This window comes from Trachemys scripta, chromosome 3 (assembly GCF_013100865.1).
Source record: "Trachemys scripta elegans isolate TJP31775 chromosome 3, CAS_Tse_1.0, whole genome shotgun sequence".
Taxonomy (NCBI): Eukaryota; Metazoa; Chordata; order Testudines; family Emydidae; genus Trachemys; species Trachemys scripta.
Window position 1 is genome coordinate 101,478,104 of NC_048300.1, and position 25,967 is coordinate 101,504,070.

Sequence of the window (25,967 nt, forward strand, 5' to 3'; positions counted from 1 at the left end):
TCATCTTATCCATTTGAAACCTGCTAGCGTTCCTCAAATGACTTCTATGCCCATTCTCCAACATCTTTTGATTCTGACAATCTTGCTGTATTATTTCCCAGTCTCTAATCTTCATTTTTTTTGCTGGGGGGAAGGGGTTGGAGTGGGCTTCTATAATGTGCTAACACTGTAAATTCTAGAGATTTCCAGATAGCAGCAGCAGCCAAGAGCATGTTCCTTTTGGATCTGTGCAGGGAGATAAAGCATGTCTCTATGGTGCAGGTTTTGCCACATTTACTCATACCTATTCACACTCTATTTGGGTTTCATTTGCACACCACCTGGAAACTTCATTTAGTACAGATAGCAGTTGCCAGATTGTTTTACCAGGACTCTTCATATGGGGTTCCCTTCACCAGTGAATCATAAATTGATTTTACATCTCATTTGTTTCCAAATGCAATTCAGGTTATTAAGCTTTAACTGTAAAACCCATTGCGATTTGGGTCTTGTGTATCTGAGATCACTGCTTTTTGCTGTACTCTGGGGTTTGTGATCATATGAGGTGCTTGAATTAATAGTCTGTAGGGGAAGATTCTTTAGTCTGGAATTTATTGACCTCCAGGGCATGTTGCAAAGCCTACTGTCCTATGATTTTCAGAAGAGTGGGGAAGTAAAGTGAGGGTTTTTTGATGTCTTTTGATGTGCATCAGTGACTATATCAATTTAGATTTTAATTTTAAAATGTCTAACCTTTTATTATAAATTCATTTAGAACTTTTGAGAAGGGCAATATATAAAATGAAAATTGTTTTTCTCTTAAAGGCATACTTGTCTGATGTCATGTCTTACACCAATGTACGTTATTATGGTCGTACCTAGAGGACATGGTCCCATTTTGCTAGGCACTGCATAGATATATAATAAATGGCCCCTGCCCCAAAGAGTTTATAATCAAGGTAGGCGCTCTCATGCAGGGACTTGTTTATGTCATGTTTGTATAGTGCCTAGCACAATGGGACCCATATTGTTAACTTAATAAATCCTAAAACTGCAAAATTTATAAACTTGACTATAATTTTACAATATTACATAGAAGGGCAAAACAAATGTCTTAAAGCATGCAAGGATACATACGCTCAGGCATTTCACCACTGACACAAGAAATGAATATTTTATAAGATTGTATATTTGGAAAAATTATTAGATATATGCATATTAACCAGTGCAATTATATACCAATATTGAAATGTAAAGTTTCAAAGTTTAATTTTATTTATGAATGAATAGTTTTTGTTTTTAAAATTATAATGGTGTGGATAGTATCATTGTAGTTTATTCATCTAAAATTCCAATCAAGTGCAAAATTTTGGTTTAGGGCTGAACTTTCGTTAATGAAGACTTGGCCCCCGAAGAGAAGGGTAGTTTCAGTGTATTTTGTATATCACTTAATTTTAATAAAAAGAATAGCAATGATCTTTTTTCCACCTAGATCTTGCTAATCCCACTAGCCCTCTACTTGTGAAACCGCCTGACCTCTCAGAAGAAAATAATATGAGTTCATCAAAATTTGTAGCTGGAAATACAGTTGGTAAGTATCAAAGCAACTTTTAATCCAGGGGTGCCCAACCTATGGCCAACGGGCTGTACAAGGCCCACCAGAGCATTTCATAAGACCCACAACCTGCTTCAACACAGTATACTAACGGCTGATTCATGAGTGTTTTTTTTGTTGTCATGTTTACATCATTTTCATCTACACAAAAGTATATAGAATCTGTTTGGCTCACACAAGGTTGTGCTTAATTGTGGTCCTCCTGTGTAATTAGATTGGTCACCACTGTTTTAACCCATTTATCACACTTTTAAGGAATGTCAACCTGAATTATTGTTCTTGATGTTTCCAGCTAATAAGAGCACAAACTGTTCCTGAAAAGCAAGAAACTTCTTAAAACAAATGTCCAACATTGTATTTTGACTTGGGAAGTATCTTCCTGTCTTACAAAAAGATAAAGGGATAGATAATAGCAGATAAAAATAGGTATAGCTTCTCTGGCTTCTTTATTGGAGCTGTGCCAATTTAGGCCATTTGAGGATCTAATCCTAAATCTGGTAAGAAATTAACTGTCTTATTTTAACTGATAAGACTATTTTCCTGTTCTCGGACATAATCTCAGAAATGTAAACTGGCTGCATTATTCTTTATCTCCAGCAGAAATAGCTTTAAGTAGAATTTCATCCCACTCTTGTCTCAAAACCAAATAGCAACATATTTTTTGAAGATTAGAAAACGGTTTTATACCAAAGGGAGGCATCTGCTGTCACTATTTCAGTTTCTTTGAAAAATTGTGAGCCAAAATACCACAATTTCTTGTGATTGACTTTTGACATTTTTTTTCTAGGTACAGTTAACTTGTCAACCCTCTGTTTACCCTGGTTGCAGTAACTTGGTTTTTAATATTCTCTACACCAAATATATATATTGTACTATACCGATTTTATTAGACTGTTCTATGTGTAATCACACAGACCAGTCACAAATCAGATGTCAGTCTAAGTATCTTATCTTTCTGTGTTTTTATTCCTGAAACTGTTTTTCCTTCACTTTGTTCATTATATTGTATAATTTCCTTCATTAAAAATCAATACCTGACATTAGTCCTCCTTGATCCGTTGCCATGAAGTATGGAGGCAGCTAAAACTGTCTCAGTGCCCCACATGGCATCAATTGGCAGAACATTCTGCAACAGCCGTATAAGACAGTCAATAGATTCCTTTTTGGCAACAGCATTTCCCTTACTCTTCAACTCAATTTCAGTGGTATAGTTTTCTTTCGGGGTCACTTCTTTTCAGGCCCCTCCTCTTTCCCTGTCCCTTTTCCTGGTGCAGAGTGCCTAGTCCTTACTCAGAAGTCTTCCAGTATGGTGGAGAAAATGTGCAATGACATGCTGTCTTATAGTGGGAGACTGCTGCTGCATTCAGGGCCTGAATTCTGAAAGGGCCCTTTCTGGCTCTAACTCCTTGTTAGAGCAGCCTGCAGCCACTGAACAGGAGAAGGCAAATGCCATGCCTCTTCTAATTCTATAATTCCCAGCATGCTAGCCTGTATATTTTTTATTTCAGCAATGTGCCAGAACCTGTCTTATACCGTTGTGTAGTCTTCTGCCCTACTGGGTAAATGTAGGCATGTCAAAGGTCATTGAGCAGAGATGTTTTCTCTAGCCATGATATGGACAAGGTGCGGGTGGTGAGGAAATGAAGGCACCTATTGACTTCTCTCATCCAGAAGTTTTTAAAAATATATATATAAAGAGGGAAGCAAATGTGTGAGAAGCGAAAAAAAATTTATGCACCATGATCCCCTATACAAGAAGGAGAATTATCCAACTCCAAAAGTCTGACCTAGCATCATATGGAAGGCTGTTAACCTTTCTGACCATAGGGTGAAATTATCTAAACTGAGCCTGAAGAAAGAAGCTGAGAGGATATTAATAAGGAAGTAGCTTCTTACCGCTAATCAAAAAGAGAATCCACTTTGCTTCTAAATCCAGTTGTGGAGGATATAATTTAATAAATATTGTATTTCCCAGCCAAAGTAGTGCAGTTACATGAGTTTTCAGTAAAGTGAATTCTTAAAAATCTCTTGCAGCCACTTCTAAGTTGAGAGTAATTCCTACCAAGGGTGAATTTTCCCCAGACAAACAGATGTTTCGGAAGTGAAAGTAAGAGTCAAGCCTTCCCTTTGTTCGTGTTCTTAGCTAGTCTATGCTAGCTTGATGGAAGAAACTAAACACTGATTTAATCCAAGTACAAGATAAAAAAAAATGTCGAAAGTATTGTGAACAAGATCTCAACTGTCTCAATTTAGTGGCACACCTGTATGAATGCATTCCATTTCCCCCCCAGGGTTTAAAGGCATTGAAATCAGTTACAAGGCTGTATCTATGGTTCTGTTTGTGGACGGCCAAAACACAATCCAAAAGATTGGTATCCTCAGCCCAAATCCGTGTGTGGCAGCCTACTGGACAAATCTGAAAGTGCTGGAAATCATTATGTGGGGAGAGAAATTCTACATCCTACAAGGCCTTAATAAAAGTAAAAGGTCTTGCAGCTCTGGATATACCAGGAAGAATTATTCCTGTAAAGAAGAGGGTAGTGGAATAAAAGAAAATAGGTCAGTTAGTGGCCTGATGTTCTGCTGAAGTTGGCTGTCTCAAATCCAAGACCATTCTCAAACACTGGAAGCCTATTCTTTTCCCAGGAGAAATTGTAAAATGCCATTACAAACAAATAAATATAGAAAATAATTTGGAAGGTTATGCTAATCTATATACCTCAAGAAACCAGTTAATGCAATTGGAACTGATTGTCTCTTATATTGTGACACACAAATTGTGAGACGGTCTCTTTTAAGGATTTTTTTCTTATCATGGACTAGCAGATGAGGAGGGGGATCAGGTAGCCCAGGGAGGTTACCTTATTCCCTTCTGAGGAATTTATAGAGCTGCGCATCACCATAGTGTCTGAGCACCTTCCACATGAAATGAATAGCAAGGTCCCTAGTGAACTAAGTGGAGCCTATAGCTTGTCTCCCTTTTTCAGTGTAAAAATTCTACTTGAGGACTTTATTTTGTTTAGTTTTTGGTTGATTTGTGGGGTGGCTTTTTGGGCCGGGAGCGAGGAAGGAGTCATTTGGGGAGGAGTGTAGTGTATCAGAGGGGTAGCCGTGTTAGTCTGAATCTGTAAAAGGCAACAGAGGGTCCTGTGGCACCTTTAAGACTTGCGTCTTATGAATTGGGCATGCACCCACGAAAGCTTATGCTTCAATATTTCTGTTAGTCTTAAAGGTGCCACAGGACCCCCTGTTGCATTTGGGGAGGAGGGAGTATTGTTCTTGCTGTGGTAAATAGACTTGGTCTAAGAGGAAAATTCTGCAGTTTCCTATGGACAATCAGATGGGACTTAGCTGTCTTCTGGAAGCTTGTTTCATAGCCAGATCTCCTTGACTGAGAGTGCTTTTTTCTTAGCTCTCAAGTGCTTCCTCCTGGGCTTTGTGGTCTGCATTTCCCTAGAGGAGTGCAACTCTCTTGGTGATTCACAGATCAGATTCAGTCTTTAATGTATCTGGGGCTTGAACCATAAACTTCTTTGAAGATCGGAACCAAGACCTTAAACTGGCATCTGAAAATGACTGGGAACCTGTGGAGGGACTCAAACAAGGGTCTGATGTGCTCACGGAAGCCTAGACCATGGAGGTTCTTGTGCATTTTCACATTCAGCTTCAGATGCAGGGAATTTCAGTAATCCTGTCTGGAGGTAATGATTGCATGGATAACTGTGGCCAGGTCCACATTCAAAAGGAAGGGATGAAATTTCCCAACAAACAGGAAGTGAAAAGATCTTTTTAGACACTACCATTGCTTGGTCGTCTCTCTCTGCACAGGTTACTTGATTGTACGGGGGAAGAGGATAAACCCTTTCTTTAGAAAGGGGTAGCTGGAGAAGAGGTTGGCTTGCAGTCTGCCTAGCCACTTGAACTCCTCTAGAGCTGGAATTGCAGAGTCACTACATGGGAAGAAGTGAACAAAAGTAATATTTGGAGCAAGGAGAAAATTGTCATTTTTCTCCAGGCTTTATTAAAAAAAAAAAAAGGGAAGGGAAAAAACCCAAAAGAGCTGAGCAGTGCTACATAAGAAAACCTTTCAGTAAGAAATTATTTTGAATCCATTACTTATTTAAATTAGGTTAAATTCTGCTTAAATCATGTAAGCTTTTGCTTTTGGGTTTAAGAAATTCTAGAACCATCAGATGTAGGGGGCATAGAAGATTTGCAGACCCGACTGCCATCCCAGGATATACTGGAATACCCTGGGGAATGGGGTAGTTGGTTACAAAGAAGCTGGTAAACAGACCTCTAGAACACAGCTTTTTTCCTCCCTGAACTGGCTATTGCCTACCTGAAAATAAAGTGGTGTTCTCTCTGGAAATACATTCCTGCAGTACTTCCCTTTTAGAAAGTTTTACTCAGACCAGTAGAAAACTAGCATGGCCGACAGAATTAGGAAAATTCTAAATGATGTGCAAGAGTGGACTTTTGCAGAGTTACGTTTCTCCATCCTTGTAGGAGTTGCTCACGCTCCTCCAGTCCCATCAAGGGAAGGGAAGTACTGTTGCAGTTAATTGTATAATGCCCAAATTGCCTTATCCAAACATACACCTCTACCCCGATATAATGCTGTCCTTAGGAGCCAAAAAATCTTACCGTGTTATAGGTGAAACCGTGTTGTATCGAACTTGCTTTGATCCATCGGAGTGCGCAGCCCCACCCCCCCCAGAGCACTGCTTTACCGCGTTATATCCAAATTCGTGTTATATCGGGTCGCGTTATATCAGGGTAGAGGTGTATTTAGAAGTAACCATTCTATTACAAAAAATCCAGTAACTTTCTGTTGGAGTGACAAAGCAAGTTTCTTGCCCAGAGAGGTTTACCATCCTTTACTGCTCTTCTCTATAGATATCTGGTTGACTAAGAGGCATCTTGGACCTTGAGTGGCTCCACAAACATACTTAATACACCAGGCTTAAGATACAGACCACTTCATCCACTATGTAGCTAGCTTATATTACAACACTTCTCTCATTTCTGTAGACTTGAAGGAGGCTTCCTTACATATAGTTGCCTTAAGACCAGGGTCACATCAAAATAATGTAGTTCCATTTCACTCTGTGCCATGTAGAGTATTCATGAATGTATTCGATACTCGGATAGGACCCCCTACCCCCCCACCACCAAACTGAGGTTCTATATTTTTGTCCATTATTTCTTATCCTGATATGAGACAGAATAAAGGAATTGGTGTTGAAAGTGGTATCAGACGTAGCAGTTCAGTGACAATGGTTCATTCTATCTATACCCAACCCAGAAGGTTAATACTCTTCTATGGATTTATGAAAACTAAGTGCAATGCCAGTTGATCATTTCAAAGATCAGAATGAAGATAATCTACAGGTTTCCTCTGTAAGATGTATAAGAAGCTTTTATAAAGCAAGGGAACTTGGTCCGTTGAGCACGGATAGTGGTTGGCAGTCTACTTCACCTTGTGAGCAGAGGTTTTTGCAAGAACTTCGCAAGATCACCACTTCATCTAACGTTTACAATGCCACAGAATATTAATACAGTTTTCCAAGCTTGCACAGACATTGTCTTTGCACAAAGGGTTCTTCAAGAAATGGTTGGACTCTGAACCAATGTTTTAGAGGTGTGTTACCACTCTGTTGGATGGGGGGGGGAGGGAAGGGGAGTGTTATTGAAGGTTCTTACCTGTCAATATTTCTTAGAAACTTGAATGCACCTTGATCCAGGCGATCCTCGGTTTTTAAAGGATATATATATTTGGATATCAACATTTTCATTCTGTACATAGTTCCCACACTGAGCAGGTTTTCCTTTTTTACACCCATACATATCTAAATGTTTTGCTCTGCATAGAATTTTTTTCTATTTTTGGAGCTGAAACTAAGTACAGTGATGCCTCTGGCTGCCTCCTTACTCTATGATAAGGGACTCAGCCCATCTGCACAGGGTACGGGGACCTGCAGTCTTCTTTTAAAACAAAAACTGACCGGTGAGAATATCTTAATGTAAAGATACCATCTCTGTAGTATTCTCACCTCTGGGTCTGAGCTCACCAGTGAGACAGACAGAAGTGCAAACTTAGTTTTTTGGGGCATAGCTTCCAAAAGAGTAATCCTCAGATCATTAGCCTGAGTTGACTTTAACAGTTGATCACTGGGCCTCTGTCTGTACAACCCAGTTTCTCTCTAGTTCCTGCTAGATAGCTTCACCACTGAAGCATCCTGCAATATATTTTCCACCAGGAATTCCAGCACAGTCCCCAGTATCCTTTGGTCTCAGCGTTTGAAGTCAACACTACACACTTATAGCTTGTTGGAGGTTACACAACACATCTATGAAATGAGTGGATGCCTTTCTATAGAAGGCAATGAAGTCAAAGGCCACCCTTCGTTCTTTTTAGTCTGTCTTGTCCTTCTGGCCCATCTCTGAAGGGAGGGAAGATATGCCTCACTTAAAAAGCAAGCTTTTATGTCAGCAGCTGACTTCTAAAGTGCTCAGGGCACTCTGCCTCTATATCAGCAGCAACATAAAGATTTTAATTTTCCTTTCAATGAGCACCAAACATTTTTAAGGGTTCTAGAATATATTGCTAGCCAGAGTTTGCCAGGAACTCCTGTTTTTTGGAGCCATACTGTAACCTTTTGTCCTGGGTATAATGTGGGTCCTAACCTAATTTTTTGGCTCTACAGAATGTTTTTCTTAAAGTCCTATTGAATCCCTCCTCTTACTCAGCCAAGAATGCTTTTGAACATACTCTGATTTGTGAAAAATACTATTGGAAATCCAGACTCATGCCAGTGAGATAGGTGGGATTTTATTCTACATGCTTCCCGGTAATTAAAGATGAGGAAACTTCTGTGTCATGGATCTCAGGGACCCAAATTGGTTTTTGGCCAGAGAAATTCTAGATAGGTATGATGCATCCTGGAGGAGCTCTTCTAATTAATGCTGATGCTTAAAATGGTAGATAGAAAAAGATTTGAGCTATAAACAGGGAAATGTGGATCTCTTTACCTGTTCTTCACCAGCTTCTTGACCTCTGAGATTAATTTAGACTAACTTCATCCAACTACATTTGTCAGTTATTTTGGCATCTCATGAACCAGTTGACCAGTGTCACTGTATCACCTTGTTTTCAGGTTCTTGTGGGAATTGACTCTTTTTTGGAAGCCGTTTGTGTCATGAGAGATTAATATATTCTGCCAAAGATACTACTAACTCAGAAGGAGACTTCATTATCTGAGATTCCATTTTCTTAGGTGGGCATCGACTTTTCTAACCTCAGGTCATAGCAAGTCTCATGCTGTAGTGATTATTCATTGTAAACCACGCTTCACCAGAATGAAGTCGTGCTATGGACTCATCTGAGATTCTCCTCAAGGTGGTGATGGAATTCCACTTTAATGAGCCAGTTTTGCCAATTTGTTCCACATTCACATGTGAGAGCCTTTTCTGTCTGCTTGAGAAGTTTTTAGTGGTTCTACTCTGAGCTACTTAGATCCTGACAGTCAACCCAACTTGACAAATTCCCAAGGCAGTGCTATCACGTAAGAGGATTGTATCTAAATATTTCTGTGGTTGCATCTCACGTTGCTGCAAATTGACTAGCCTAAAGCTGGAAACCCATGTCAAAGTTCATTCAGTCCAAGATATAGCTGCTGCCCTGCTTCAGGTTTGTTTCCCTTCGCAGATACATGTCAGGGCAGTTACATAGTCCTGATCTCTCTACGTCTTAAAAAGGTTTTAATTGATTTGGCCTCTAGGAAGGAATTCTGCTTCAAGTCTCCTGCAGAAACTGTTCACAAAATAGAGGAACCTATACTCGTTACCTGCTTGTTTTTGTCATCTGATGTATTTTAAAAGGTTCTGAAGTGATAGGCCTGATTCTTAGGTCTTACTCCATCTTTTAAAAACAAAATACACCAACTTGTTCACAGAGTGGGCATTGTCTTAGTTTGTTCTGCCAACGACTGTATTATTGTTACTTTCTTTGGGGACATTCAGTTACTTTGACTCAAGGTTTAGAATCCTGCCCAGATGGTATCTTACAGGGAAGTACAACAATAAGGTACATATTTCTTTTTTGGACTTGAAATCTTTTCTATTGCTGCGTAGGTAATATAACCTGTTGCTGTTTTTAGCATAATTAAATTATGATAAATGAACACTACGAAAATGAAATTTTGTACTTTCATTCTACCAGCAGATGGTTACAGCAGTTCAGACTCCTATACTTCAGATCCAGAGCAGATTGGAAGCACTGTAACTCGGCAACGGTCAGTAGAGTAGTAACAAGAAATATTAAAGGTTATAAACACACTTCCTCCCTCCCAAATGATCTTTTTGGCTGTTTAATAACTAGCATTTAAAAGGCCAAATATTTTATGGTGGCCATTATTTTAACAATCAAAAGTGTAGGCAACCTGTTCCCTAGTGATATATGGTAGAAGTGTATCAGTCTGCCCTTAATATGTATAAAGTTAAAATTTCTGGTGCAGCAGAACAGCACTGCTTGATTACAGTGGCAAGCCTGGAATTGGCTAGTCAGTTATTATTCCATGTTCAGTCATGAGAACATTCTACTTGATGCTCTTCTCTGGATTTAACAACAATGATTAAAGGTCTAGAAGACATGACCTCTGAGAGAAGATTGAAATAATTGGGTTTGTTTAGTCTGAAGAAGAGAAGACTGAAAGGGGACATAAGTTTTCAAGTACACAAAAGGTTGTTACAAGGAGGAGGGAGAAAAATGGTTCTCGTTGTCCTATCCTCAGAGGTTAAGCAGCAATGGCTTAAATTGCAGCAAGAGTGGTTTATGTTGGACATTAGGAAAAACTTCCTAACTATCAGGGTAGTTAAGCACTGGAATAAATTGCTTAGGGAGGTTGTAGAATCTCCATCATTGGACATTTTTAAGAGCAGGTTAGACAAACACCTGTCAGGGATAGTCTAGATAATACTTAGTCCTGCCTTGAGTGCAGGGACTGGACTAGATGACTTCCCAAGGACCCTTCTGGTTCTACTATGTTATGGTTTACTAAATAAGAACATCATATATAAAAGAGGATTTTAAAAGCGCTGAAAATCTCCAGTATGGAGGGGAGACTTTGTACAGTAGGACTGGAAATCAGTGTTGCTGTTAAACAGCATAGGATCAGTTTCAAAGTTATATCTTAAAACTAAAATAATTAGCGTGACTTCATGTAGTAAACATTATGAAAACTGTTAAAATAACCAGAAAGGGTTTGTAATTAACTTGTAGTGTTTTCCAGTGTTAATTGCAACGCTGATTCTTTGTCTACTTTTATATAAATCTTTACACTACTGAGATGGTGGTTTTTGTTGATGTAGCCATCTTGTTGTTGAGGAGGTGATGTTGCTACACAGACAGGAAAACCCCCTTCCATCGGTGTAGGCTGCATCTACATCGCGGGGTTATGCTGACATGGCCTCTGTAGTATAGACTTACCCCCAAGTTTCTTTTTTTAATGAGTGCACCAAAAGTACTCTAGACAAAAAATCTCATTCAGATAGTACTACAGCAACATAAGACTTCATCTCTCTTTAACCTCATTCCGAGTTTGGGCTTATCAAACGGGGGTTGTGACTCCTCAAGGGGTTGTGAGCTCTCAGCCTCCACCCCCAAACCTTGCTATGCCTCCAGCATTTATAAGAGGGTTAAATGTTTAAAAAGTGTTTTTAATTTATAAAGGGGATCACACTCAGAGGCTTGTTGTGTGAAAGGAGTCACCAATACAAAAGTTTGAGAACCACTGCCTAAAAGGTGTAAATCTTTGCAGGATCTGCATCTGCATTTGGATCTTGACATTACTAATTATGTCTTGCATTTGTAAGAGCTTAAAATTCATGCAAAATAACAAAACACCCAAGAATACGGGCAGTATTTCTCAAGATCCTAAACAAATGAACTAGGTAATAGAAACTTCAGATGGAAAAGCTAGCATTCACATCTGCAAACATATACTGACTCTACCTCAGCTTGATCATGCTCAAGGCTGACTTGTATATGAGTGAGGCAGAGCCACCAGAAATTCCATTTTCTTTACACCATCCCACTTAACAGTAGAAAACAATTCCTATTCAGGCTATTGACAGAAACTTGCATGTTTCACAAAAGTCCTGATCATAATGACTTCCAGTCTAGGTTGGATATTGCATACCTTCTCCTGAATTAACACTTGGGATATCTACTGTCCGACACTATAGGCTTCCACAAACATTACAGTAGGTAATAAGAGTGCAATAAGGAGGGCTAATATGGATTTTGAAGAGGAAATAACTGAATTTGTTTTTATACCTTTATCAGAAGTGGGAAACACCAGTCTCTTGATTTAAAAACTAAATTTGGCTGGGGGAAAAGGAGCTGGTAGCGGCTATTAATCTTGAAACAAGATTTCTTCATATAGATGTTTTGAATTGCACTTTGCAACTGAATTTCTACTGTTCTGGCTGTCTAAGCCTCTACAGAGGTTTACTTGTTTTGCAGGTCACATTCAGGAACATCTCCAGAGAACACTGCGCCACCCCCACCCCCTCCTAGACCTCATCCTTCACATTCTCGATCATCATCTTTAGATATGAACAGATCCTTTACAGTTACTCCAGGTAGGTATATTATACGTCCATGTGTTTGCTACTTTTAGTACATATTTATCTTAAACAAAAAAAAAATTTCTCTGGAGAAAGTGTTCTATTTATTTTTAAATAGACCACCTTAGGTTTGAAGTGAAAGGTTTAAAGTGTTAATTCTACTAATTGCTTTTATTAAAATTTAACTCCCTTTTAAAGGAAAACAGTGGCTTAAACAACAACTTAATTAAAACAGTAAGTTCCTAGATAAAATGTCAGTACATGAGAGGCAGTGTAATCCAGTGAATGGGAGCCAAAAACCCCAGTGACCCAACTGAGGACTGCTCATTCCAAATTGAATGTGCTCAAAATTGAAGCAGATAGGAGTTCCTGACAGATGCAGATTCAGATGCAAAAGGGTGGTAATAGATTTATAGCCTCAGAGAATTCTTACAGGCAACTTACTGTTTGTTGACAGAGATGCTGTCTTTATAATTTCAGCTCATGATCTTAAAGCAATGTACATATGTTTTTCTGCTGGGGAAAAAATCTGAGGTGTAGAGAAGTTTACACAACAAACTAATGATGTGAGGAGTAGAACCCAGGTCTGATTCTCAATCTCTTGCTCCGTCCTTTTGCCAATTTTGTGTTTGACCAAAGAGGCCACAGTGTCGTAGCCTTATCTGTAGTTATGGTTTGATTTAACCAGTTACCTGCCTCAAGGTGAGCGCTTACACCTACTTTAATCTGTGAGTGTTCAGCCCACAAGATTGACTATAGCGGAGAGGTTATCAACAGAAGGGGGACTCCATGGTGCACATCCGAGGCCATCTAGTGCTCTTTCTGTAATAATTTTTCTTAATAGCCAACCATACAATACACATTGCAGTCTGGTCAAGGAGACACCAATTCAGAACGTGTAATATTTGGATTACTCACACCATGCCTTGTTGAAAAACCCCAACTGTTAATAATCATCACCACCACCATCGTCATGCTGACGTCAATCTCTCCTCCTCCTCCTCCGCTCCCCCGTCCTCCCCCCGCACCCCATAGGGGCACAGGCCAGGGTATAGCTTTTATGATGTGTTACACTGACACCCACTGGGCTTCATACATATTTAGGAAGGTTTTTACCCGTTTTTGTTATTTGAATTTTCACTCCCCACTGCTTTTGAAGTGCCTTGTTTTTCATAGGTTAATTCATTAGTTCTCATACTCATTAACATTTGTCATCTTATCACCATAGTAACAGTAACATTAAGGACGTTTCTAACAGTTCACCCTGACTACCAACGGTTATCTTGTGGTCTCAACTAATCTCTAATAGACATTATTATCCAAACTCAGTAATTATTTTCAAAACATCAGGATATCTCAACCAGACACAAGTTTAGCAGGCTTATCATCAATTTACTTATACTTATACTAATTTATCTTTGTAATGTAGCTAACTCATCCTAAGGCCTAATTTGGCAATGCCTGAGAACTGTTATAAGTATTAATTAATGTTGTATTTTACCTCTGTACCTTTTATCCTTGGCTACAGAACAATTGTGGTGTCATTCACTGAAGGACAGTCCTGGTTATGATAGCTTGTGCGCAGATAACACAGCTTGTTTTCATGTTGGCAGAGTGGAAAACTAAACCCGTTCATCATATTTGCAATGAGCATGCCCTAACCTATGGAAATAGCCCTGTCATCCAACTGTCATTCAGAACCTATGTCTCTTCACAGGACAACAACAAGCTGGAGTTGTTGCCTACCCCCCTGCAGTGCCTCCAAGACCACCGCCCTCCCAGGTGAAGTTGACTTATTCTGTTACCTTTTTTTTTTTTTTTTTAATTAAATAGTATACCTAATTCTTTGGCCATGTGCGGTCTTTCAGTCTGTTGAATTTTTAACTTTCCTCTAAAATACGGGCAGCAAGGAAGCACATAAGGCCGGTCTTTTGGAAACATTGCGGGTATGAATGTGTACCAGAGCTTTCAAGCCTAGGCTTCTGCCACCTTGCAGGGCTGCCCCAGGAAGATGGGGACCTGCTCCTAGGGAAGCAATGGACTAAAAGGAGACATTGAGGCCTGAAGTACTCTTCCCCTGAGGTCAAGGGGAAGTGTCTCTGGTCCAGGAGCCACATGGGTGGGGCGGGGAGGTGGGAGGCAGAAAGTTACTTTTGAAAACTTTTGAACACCCTTCCCAGAATAATTCCTTGGTAGCAGTACAGAAATATGCTACACAAATACTGTGGCATGAGTTGGGGGCAGTGACAGACACCCGTTGGCAGAGGGTCCCCCGTTCTTTGTAAACTCTCACCTGAAACCTGACAAACTCACTGCACCAAACACATGTCTGACAGGATATTTATCCATGAAGAGTAACATGTAAGCTATCTACTGAAAGCATGTAACTTGTCAAGACTCAAAATTGAGATGTATGTACGGGTAATATTTGTGGAGTAATGTATTTATCTAAAGTATGCTTTATGGACTTGGGGTAGAAATTAGTCACCTGAGTGATGTCTCAATGATGATCCATCCATTTAAGCAAGAGAGAGTTGCTAATCAGTCCCTAGTCAGCTGGCTAGGCAATGCAAGGTTCTATTGTCTGTCCTTGCCACATCCCAAAACAGTCAATGGAAAACCGTGAGAGACCATGATAAACAATCAAAACCATTTAAAGGTAGATAATAAACGCTACAACAAGGCAGGAATTCACCCTGCCTGTTTTCAGTATGACATAGACCTGGTCTACGCTACAAGTTACTTGGTATAATTTACGTAACTCAGGAGAGTGAATAATCCACATATAAGTTGTATTAACTTAAGCACCGATATAGACATTGCTATGTTGGCGGGAGAGCTTCTCCCACCAACGTAGCTACCGCCTCTCACCGAGGCAGGAGTTAAGCTCTCCCATCAGTTTAGAGCATCTCCACCACAAGTGCTGCATCAGTGCAGCTGCATTGCTGTAAGTGCTGTAGTGTAGTGAAGGGCACTGTGGCTCCATCACTGAGGAAATCCCTTAAGGAGCAGGGAGCTTCCATGAAAGCTTTTATCCTGGTTCTGGTGAAACCAGCCAGCTCTGCAATGGGCTCATGTTTGTGGGGGAAGCCTACTTTAGTATATAGGAAAGGTAACTGGATAAGTGTAAAATCATTTAATGATTCTGTTTTGTGTTGTAAGCAGTTGCCACCATCATTTTCTCACTAGTTAGATCTTTATTCTTTCTTAAATAAACCTATTTTGATTTATTAGCAGAGCTCACAAGTGCTGTGCTGACAGTAATGGTGATTTAAGGTAAAACTGGTAAATTATGGTACACCGCACCTTTGATTGCAGAGGATCTGAAATTTCTGTGATTAGTCAATATTGGGCTGTATCACAGGGGAATGATTCAAAGGGATTCAGGGATTGCAGTGCAGGTATTGTTAACCTGCCTGGCAAAGGAAGAGCTGGCAGCATCAGGGAGCTGTCACCCAGCTACCACAAGAAAAGACTCCTCATTGGAGGCCAGGGTAACAAGGTGATTCATAGTTCTGGGTACCCTGAGAACCGTCACAGGTGGCATATACAGTTTTAAGTACTATGAAATTTTTGCTCACATTCACATCTCCAGTACCTTGCTTTGTGGAAATTACTCCCCTCTTCCTATTAGGGGAGTGCACAGTAGGGGCGGGGGGCGCGGTTCTGGAGCAGTGCATAAGCTGGATGGTGGTGCATGTGAGTAGCAAGTGTGAGTGTTGCCAAATATTCTCAATAGATCAGGGAATCTTTTTTGGTTTATCTTGTGCATTTCACACAATTATGGGAAGTCACTTCCAGTTATTGACTATTTATAGTCATTCTCCCCGATTAGTTTTGTGAGTATTTCACAAACCAATGGAGCGAAGAAAAACATTTTCAAAAATAGGGAATGCTGTTACAAAACCATCAAAAATGGCAAGTGGGGGAAGGGAAGGTGCAATAGCTGAAGCTACTTTTAACTCCTTTCTTTTAATTTACTAAATTTCAGGTGAAGATGTCCCTTTAATATTTCAAGGCTCCTCAGTTAACTTGTGACAATGAACAATTAAAATTAGATTAAAGGAATATGTACTTTTCTTTTAATTGAAAAAAAAAAAAACTTTAAATCTTAAAAAACCTCTAAATTGTTAGTCCTTTACTAATCAGGTACAACTCAGCTGAAAGCCAATTGAGCACAATATGAATTGCTCTTTCACTTTGAATTCAGGTTTGACTGTGTTTTGTATTTGTTTACCTCATTCATAAGATTGTGTAGCTTCATATTTTGTCCCAAATAGTAATGAAATCTGAACATGAGGCAGTATATCACCTGTGGGCCAGTCCTGTCTCCACTTCCAAGCCTAAATAACCACCTGAAGCCAAAAGTGTGGGTTGACCCTGACTGGCTAAAACAAATACAATTTAAAAATGTTTTGATGTGCACTTCGTCATGTTGTTAATTAGCATGTCGCAGTAAAAAGGTTTTATCTACTTTACTATCAGCCACCCACCTTACTTTAAATATTAAAGTACATTAACCTTGAGACTGGGATAGAGGATAGAAGAAAAAGAGACTTTTCAATTTGCCTTCCCCAAAGTGACAAGCTACTCTTTTAGAAGTAGCAGTTTATATCAGTAAATATAAATTGGGAATCATTCATTATGCTTAGTTTTTGTTTTTTCTTATAGGAATTGAGTTGAAAGGGGTTGTTGCAAACTAATCCTAAAAGAATGCTTAACTTCTTAGAGATGACACAGAAAGGGGTCAAAAAGTCTTATTAATACTAAGATAAGTTGTTAATAAACATGTATATTTAAAATAGGAGACAATATAAAGGTTATACTTCCCCTAATAATTATCCTTCATATTTCTACTTCTCGGGGGGAGAGCATTGTATAATTCCCAAACTATTTAAAAAAAAAAAGGTTAAAATTAACAAGCTGTAGGCTAAAAAGCCACAAGATACATCCGGGAGTGCTTTAAATGATTGGTGTGCTACTTTTATGCTTGAAGGCACTCTTCCATTGGTATCAGTCACAACTCTCCCAAGCAATGAACCAACATTTTGCTCCAGTACACCTTGGTATTGCTGCAGGGTTTCTCCTCTCTCACACTGTTCAATTCTGAAATGTTGTGTAGCCTTTAGCCTCCAATATTCCATCTGCCTTTTTTTTGTCTTTCACCTTCCTACTGTTTCAGTTGAGCTCCAGAAGAGCACTTTGGAGGAAGGGTAGGTTTTATCTGTTCAAAGAGATGTACACTTGGAAAAATGGACAACAAAACAGTTTAGGAGAAAGGAAAGAAGTTTAACTTTACCACTGATAATTTTTGTACCATTAATAATGGGCGACCAAAGTGTTCTGCCCCTTCTTACAAATGTAGTCATTTTGTACTTGTATGATAAGAAGCATGTTTGTTCCAGTGACAGGACAGAAACTTCCAAGCGTTATTACAAGTCTAAACAAAGGCACTAATTTCTGCAGTAATACATTAATTAAATAATTGTCCTTGGTTAGCATTCTTGCATAAACTCTTGTTTGGACAAGATTTTGCTCCTATGTTATGTCAGTTATTTCAGGAACACAGTATTAGTAATTACTGTCATCTTTGTTTTGCTATAGGGTGCAGGTCCTCATGTGCATCGTTCAGTGGATGCTGAAAGCCTAATAACGCATACCAGTACCTCACCTCAGCAAATACCAGAACAGCCAAATTTTGCAGACTTCAGCCAGTTTGAGGCATTTGCTGCATCAGGTGTAAATGAAGAGGAGGAGGATGAAATTGAAACACATTCAGAAGTCTTACAGGTCAGCGTAAATGGATATAGTGTAAACCACTTAGTGTTATACACTGGTGTACCCTGCTAGTTATACCCAGTAGACCTTGCTTAAATCGCTTCCTGCCTGTTTCCCTGTCCACTGTTTGTCTGTCAAGCCTGTTCTGTTTGTAAACTCTTTTGGGCAGGTACAATCTTATTGTGTGTGTGTTTTTTGTATAATGCCTAGAATAATGGGGCCCTGATCTTTGTTGCAGGCCTTTGAGTTACTATAATATAAATAATATGTAACATCTGAGTTAGATCAGAAGAGTTTCACATAAGTCTTTATAATTTGGTCGTCTCTTTATACTTAGGTTAGCTCCAGTAGCAAGAGGTTATAATTTACAGTCTAACAATCCTCTCTTGTTGCTGCCTCTCATGAAACGTAACTTTCCTACATGTCTCTGGTGATGTGATCTTATTGCAGATCAGAAATAGTGAGAGTAGTGTGGTGTAGAGATTTACTAAATGGTGCTGATAATCAGCTACAGCCCTTTCTCTCCATACCTGAGCCTTTAAAGAGGACTTGTGCTCACATAAGAGACTTGAGAATGTAAACTGTGTTCATATAACCGGAGAACATACCAGTATGACACACCGGGCTATCATCTTAATTGTAACAGAATTAAATATTTGCGGAACTGTACAGAGTTTCTAAACTGTCTCATTCTCTGTAGGTTGAAAAACCCTCTGATTCTGCAGGCTCCCTTAGAGTTGCCAAAACAGATGGCAGAGTTGAAGACAAGGCAGCTGCTAGTGTCCCTGTTAATGCGGTATGTAAAATGAAATTTAAGGGGAAAGTGTAGGTTTTAACATAGAAGAATGTGTATTAGAACAGTTGCCAGGTAGTGACTGCTACATCTGAGTTTGCAGAAGCTTCCATTTGAACTCAGTTTTCAAAAGCTCAGAACGTCTTGAAATATTTACATTTTTGGCTAAAATATTATATGCTTGCTGGGCTGGTTCCATCTAAAATTATGACAGTAGAAGCTCACTTTAATGAAGGTAGATTGCTTACATGTAATGATCAGATTGTTACCAAAATTGATTCATACAGGGGTTATTTTTAGGATTTTAGTCCATAGGGAACAGATGGCTGGAGTCGTTGTTTTATTTTTATATAATATATATCCATCCCAAGGTCAATTACTACTCCCTTGAGGTGAGTTATTCTCATGCAGTTTTTCTGATGCTACCTGAGAACTCAAGTAGACCTGTTATGAGTCAATGTTCTCAGAACTCATACAGTAAATAAATTAATTTCACAGAAAGTTTTGCACAGCCAGTTGATTTGAGTACAAATATAATTAATTGTGATGTGTGCTTATGGGCTGCCTTTTGCCTCCCAGGGAAAAGGCACCACACCTCTTGCTCCACCACCAAAGCCTATTCGCAGAAGGTTAAAATCAGAAGATGAGCTGAGACCTGAAGTTGAGGAGCATACACAGAAAACAGGTGTCATAGCTGCTGTTCTTGCTTCACAGCCATCTATCCCTAGGTAACCCAGGATGAGTATGAATACATCTAATATTGGGAAGTTCACATTGAAACAGCAAATAAAACTGTTAGCTTACGGAAGAGCTACAAGCAATTTTACAATGTGTTGAATAACTATTAGTGGCTGTAAGTCAGATATATAAAACTACTAAGGGAGTCAATATAAATATTAAAGGTTGAGATATACCTAATAAGGCAAATTGTTTGGATGAAAAACTTACTATCATTTTGCAAAATACATTGACTGTCAAAAGTGCTCTGTAAATGTTAGTGTTGTATTGTTAATTTTGAATAAAGTTCATGAGTACGGATGGTCTTGAACTTAAATGTGCAGTTTTCATATTCTCCTTTATCCTCAAGTCTATGCTAAACAAAATCAAATTAAATTAAAGTCAATCTGGTATTGTTTCAGTAGTCTGGAAGGTTTAAATTTATTATAGCAATTTAAGAATGTAATTCATTGTCTTTGTTCTGTAGGAAACTGGTATGCAAAGCTTCTGTGCAAACAAGGCTAGTGTACTGTGTGTGTTCTAGTCTATAGAAAGGAAAATAAGTGGGAAGAGTTACTAATTATGTAAAAAAGTGTCCTCTGTACAGCTCTTGTTGAGCCCTTTAAATAGGGACTAAGGAATTGAGTAGACTTATCAAAGTTATTTCTTGGTGTGCTTGGCAGTGAAAAGACTTACCAAAAAACACTTAATATATCCTCAGGTCCGTTGGGAAAGACAAGAAGGCAATTCAGGCATCAATTAGACGCAATAAGGAAACAAACACTGTTTTGGCCAGATTGAATAGTGAATTACAACAACAGTTAAAGGTAATACCATCATTCTCTTTGTATGTCAGTTTCTGAGAAGTAAACGTGTGCACATGTGTAGGCTGAAATAGCATAGTGATAGGGCCATTTAAGTACCAAGGTAGAGATCTGTATGTATTACCATTTGTGTGTTATATAGGAGAGGGCATAAGAGAGCTATTTAAAATGTTAAGCTGTTTTTATACATAAGTGAATAACTAGGTAGGCATTAGTACTGCTAAAAAGGATCTGTGGATCACAAATTAAATATGCACCAGTAATGTGGTACAGTTGCGAAAAAAGCTAATATTCTAGGTGTACTAATAGGAGTGTTTTATATAAGACATGGGAGGTAATTGTCTCACTGTACTTGACACTGATGAGGCCTCAGCTGCAGTAAAGTATCCACTTTTGGGCACCACGTTTAATGAAAGATGTGGCCAAATTGGTGACAGTCCAGAGGAGAGCAACAAAAATAAGTGTAGAAAACCTGACGTATGAGGAAACGTTAATAAATAAATAAACCTAAGCATGTTTAGTCTTGAGAAAAGATGATTGGGGAGACCTGATAAGTCTTCAGATATATTAAGGGCTTTATAAAGAGAAAGGTGATTAATTGTTCTTCATGTCCCACTGAAGGAAGGATAAGAAGTAATCATCTTAATCTGCAGCAAGGGAGATTTGGGTTCAGTATTAGCAAAAACTTTATAAGGATAGCTAAGCACTGGAGTAGGCTTCCAAGGAATCCCTGTCATTGGATGTTTTTAAGAACAAGTTGGACAAACACCTGACAGGGATTGGCTAGGTATACTTCGCCCTGCCTCAATGCAGGAGGCTGGAGTAGATGACCTCTCAAGGTCCCTCTCAGCCCTACATTTCTATGAGTCTGATTACAGGAGATCGCTATTTGCAATGTGATCTTGTGGAACTCTGAAAACAGAAGACAAGAAAATTAGTTTGTGTTGAAGTGTTTCTACAAGGTGCCTTCTTGTTTCTAATTATCTTGATATTACTGATTAACGTGCTGTTAAGTATAGCAAAAATAAGACTAGAACAATTATTAACTTGTACACTTAATATCACTATTCTGAGATGACGGTATTAGGAAAACTAGCAAATGCACTTAGAAGTGCATTTGTGGTTTTTTCCTCAGCCTTTGGGGTGGGGGGAAGAGGGAGAATCAAATCCTGAAACATGTTGATGAAATGTAAAACACGGATTCATTTCATGAGCATGTTATTGAGAAAAAAAAGGCACAAAATATCTGAAATGCAAAAATTGCAATTCAGTAAATAAACACAAGAAAACAGTCACCAGTCTAACCTAACTAGTTAAGTTGCTCACTGTTGTCTTGTGCTTTACCTTTTGAATTTGTCTTTGGATGCCAATGTACTTTTACCTAATTTGTTTTTCAGCACCTCATCTTAGTTATGAATTTCATACTAAACCAATCCAAATGCTAAACACATTGAATTTATGCTATGCTGGCTAGATAGGAGTGCAGGTTATTTAGAAAACTGACAAGTCTGAATTCAAATCTGTATTATAGTTCTTTAAAGACAGTTGGGATGGGTGAAATTCACCGAAGACAAACTTCAAGTTCATGAAACTTTAACCAAGTGAAATTCTGCCTCACTCTCTTCTCCTGATTTTATTTGAAAATATCATATGTATAAATTCATGTCTACTTATCCTTGCCTAGTATTTGGGTGGCACAAAAAGCAATGCAGCCTGCTAAATGGCTTTATTTTTTAACAAAGGTCTCATTCATAGTGTGCAGAATTCACTAGCCGAGGCTCTGATTCAGCTGAAGGGAGGGGGTTCTTGTATTCTTTAGAGAACAACTTGAAGTGAATGCCCAAAGCTGATGCTAACATTTACCTTATTTTGATCACAGTAAGAATTTTTTCACAATGTTCTTTCACTTTGGACTGTAAATTGAAAATCTTTCCTTTCCAGGATGTTCTTGAAGAGAGAATCTCCCTGGAAGTCCAACTGGAACAGCTTCGACCCTTCTCTCACCTATAAGCCAATTGCCGTTAATTGTGAATTTACTAAATTTGGAAAGGGGGATTGGATTCAAAGCCTATTGAAAGACCCATTCATTCAACTCAATGCGCTCTATTCAACATTAAATTTTGTGATTCTGTTCTGTCCAGTTTGTCCATCTTTGCATTTAAATATTTTAACTTCAGTCAAAAAAATCAGGATAACTTTTTTCCTTGAATGTTGTGTATCTTGGCACTGCCTCCCCTGCCATTTCCTTGGGAGTGCATGATCTTTCTGCTGGAGTTGAGTTTGCACAGTTTCAGTGGCCAAAACTTCAAATGGAATTAATTACCTAATTGTTTCTATATTTCATGTCAAAGAAAAGAACAGCTTATCAGTTAACTTTTAACATTAAAGCACACATATACCATAAATGCCTCTTACATTGCAGCATTGATTTTATTGTGTAAAACAGGAAAACTAATCTGGTATGTGAACCAAAATTGATCTCCCAAACCACCTTTCACAATTTAGCAAGTAATTCACAATTCCAGAAAGCCTGCCTTTTTTGCAATAAAGTAGCTCCCTCAGGCTGCCACAGAGTTTCTTGCAGGCTACCTTGCCATATCAGCTAAAATTGGTTATTTCATCTTTGTTTCATACTTTGTGCAGTATGTGACCAGATTGCCAGGTGTTCACATTTTTCCACTCATGATCTTGATTCAGCCGCATGCATATAAATGACCTATGGTACAACTGATACTATACGTAACAGACCTTCCTCGGTCATCTCTTCTGTGAAAAGAATTGGGTGTTAATTCCCAATGTATTGATTGCACATTTCCTGAGCACTACCTGTAAATGCATGCTTCACACATTACCTTTTATTAACAGATCATATCCACCAGTCTTTACTGTAACAGATTGTACTGTCAAGTAATGTGTCAATACCTCTCTGAACTTCTAATTCCCAGCCAAAAAATAAAACAGTTTGTTTCTTAGGACTTCTGGGTTACCTTCTGTTACCTTGTCTCCAGGCCTTATTCTTCTGGCATATAGACAGGTTTCACTATTAACAAAAATTCCCTGAGTGTATCCTGTTATTGGGGTTGATGTACTGTATTAGGTTTTGTTGTATATTGTATGATACACACCTTTTGATCTCATATGTAAATTTGCATTAATTGCTGACTAACAGCAGATATTCTATTTAATGGCTTCTTCTGGCTGTGGGATCATAGATGTTAAACCGCATGGATGTATCTCAGCAGAATCAGAACTAGCAATTGTGTGATTTTTACACCAATAAAACAGCACAATATTTTAATTTTGTTGATTCATCTTTAACTGGAACTTGTAACTCTCACAAATCTGCAGAAATATATTTTTTAATCTTTTTGATGGCAGTCACAAGGAGCAGCAGATCCCTTTGTTCTTCTAGTTTTCAGCTATTGGCCATCTTGGATTTTCTTGGTAAAGTGAGGCTAGCCTTCATTCATGTTAATATAGCCACACAAACTGTGTCTCGTTTCTAGACTACAAGCATAAGGGATGCAGTGTGGTGCAGGATCTGCCACTCACCTACTGGAAGACCTTTAGTAAGTTGTGTTACCTCTTTGTGCCTTAGCTTCCCCATCTGTAAAATGGGAATAATGATACTGACCTCCTTTGCAAAGCTCTCTGAGAGCTATTGATGAAAAGCGCTAAGGTAGAATGGATATTATCTTACATTTAGAAATAAACCTAGGCATCCTGTATAAAGGCAGAATGCTGCTACAGTGTAACTCTTGGGTGAAAGAAGGTCACTAATAAATTACATTAACTAGATTTCTGTGACAGTACCTTCTGAATGTAATCACACTAAATGGATCAGTTTAGAAGCCCTTGACCTTCCCTGCTTCATTGTTGGTTTTAAATTAGTGTCTTAACCACATTACCAATTGATTATTGAAAAGAACATTTTAAATCAAATTTTCCACTGTATATGCTATTTACTATTTGCAATTCTGTTTGGACAGTGAAAATAGATTAGTATGTTTCCCTTTCTGATTGCTATACATTGACAGGTTACTTGCAGTTGTTAAAAATACTGTGGGGGAATTTTACCACTTTTAACACTTGTTCCAGTTATATTTTTTGAAAATGTCATGGAAACATTACTGTTTTCTTTTGAACATATGCAAACTAGCATTCCTTAACATAGAAGTAATGAATTTCACACTGTGAAATGAAAGAAGTGGATCTTTTTATTTGCATGTAGGTGGATTGATTTCTATAATGAATAACTTGTTTAAAAAATAACTTGTTTAAAAAATAAACTGCCTATGTAGAAATCACACTTGCACAATATGTTGTCAATTAGTAGATTAAGTGTCAGGCTAAATTTAGTGAAATCAGGTATAAGCAAAAAGGAGAAATGCAAGGCAACCCAGAAAAGTGAATAGTCTAAGATCACTTCACCATTATAACTAATTATCAAGTAGCCAGGTAACACTGAAAGACCATATGCTGCACTTTCCAACTGGGTCCTCTGGTACAATCAAGGAACATGATTTTTTTAAAATTGTATGCATGTAATTGTCCATGCAGTTTCGTTTATAAAAATAGATTTAAAAAAAAAATCATAAATCAGACATTCAGACCTTTGAATTAAATGTAAAAAAAACTTTTACTTTCAAATCCTAAATGCATGTATGGATCTCAATGTCACAAATCTTTGCAATGGAATCAACAAAATTGTACATCAAATACATCAAATTAAGAGCTTAATTGCAGTAATACCAGTTTTATATCTAGGCAGGAGAAATAGGATGACTGGTTTTTTTGTTTTTTTTAAAGATTTCTTGTGATTTATTTTGATTGCTCATTATGTGAACTTTAAACCAAATTTTTAATTCAGAAAAAAAATCTGTACTATCTAAAGGGCTAGTTTAATTTCTCCTCTTCACTACAATCTTTTGTTTTAAGAACATCAAATTATGTGGTGGTCATCAACATTTAACTCCTCTAAAAAGTAATGTGGGCAGGATTTATATTCAATAAAAGGGAATTCTGTCTAATTCCTAATGGAAATTGGTGGGATGCAAAACATACTGGCAATTGTTTTAATATTCCCTCATCAATCCCTTCTGTCTCCCATTTGTTTGTTCTAGCTACCTGTTGCATCTTGTTATAATTAGGGTGACCAGATATCCCGTTTTTATAGGGACAGTCCTTTTTTGGGGGACTTTTTCTTACATAGGTGCCTATTACCCCGCTACCCCGTCCCATTTTTTTCACAGTTGCTATCTGATCATCCTAGTTATAATCCTAGATTGATTGTGAGCTCTTTGGGCCAAAGATTCTCTATTTGTACAGTGCCTAGGACAGTGTGCTTGCAATCTATGATGCTGCTGCATGCTACTGCAGAGTGAGTAGTTTGAGGAATAAATAGGGGAGGAAGGATAAATGCAAATACAGTTTGTACACACACATTTGTTTGCACACAGTATTTTTCTTCAAACTGTTTGGAAAAACTAAACTTATTACAGGCTGCTATAACAAGCAGCATCAATTTCTTGATCTGATTTTTCTCTTCTCTCTAGCACTTCCCCCCATCTTTTCCCTCTACTAATTTGCCTCTTTTCTTCTACCATTCCTGGTGCTTGAATTGCTTATT

The 25,967-nt window shown here is 38.3% G+C and overlaps 1 protein-coding gene across 11 annotated transcripts in view; it reads left to right on the top strand.

Moving 5' to 3' along the window:
• Positions 1-24,647, top strand: part of REPS1 (RALBP1 associated Eps domain containing 1) — a 96,884-nt gene extending 72,237 nt beyond the window's left edge. For 8 of the 11 annotated variants that reach the window (XM_034765535.1, XM_034765530.1, XM_034765532.1 and 5 more), the window contains 9 exons: positions 1,472-1,570; positions 9,819-9,891; positions 12,123-12,241; positions 13,944-14,008; positions 17,831-18,016; positions 18,705-18,800; positions 19,377-19,525; positions 20,236-20,341; positions 22,280-24,647. In XM_034765535.1, coding sequence (XP_034621426.1) covers positions 1,472-1,570; positions 9,819-9,891; positions 12,123-12,241; positions 13,944-14,008; positions 17,831-18,016; positions 18,705-18,800; positions 19,377-19,525; positions 20,236-20,341; positions 22,280-22,348 — 962 coding nt within the window. In that variant the 3' untranslated portion in view covers positions 22,349-24,647. The remainder of the gene's footprint in view (positions 1-1,471; positions 1,571-9,818; positions 9,892-12,122; positions 12,242-13,943; positions 14,009-17,830; positions 18,017-18,704; positions 18,801-19,376; positions 19,526-20,235; positions 20,342-22,279) is intronic. The other 3 variants (XM_034765531.1, XM_034765533.1, XM_034765538.1) reach the window with 2 other exon arrangements.
• The last annotated feature ends 1,320 nt before the right edge of the window (positions 24,648-25,967 follow it).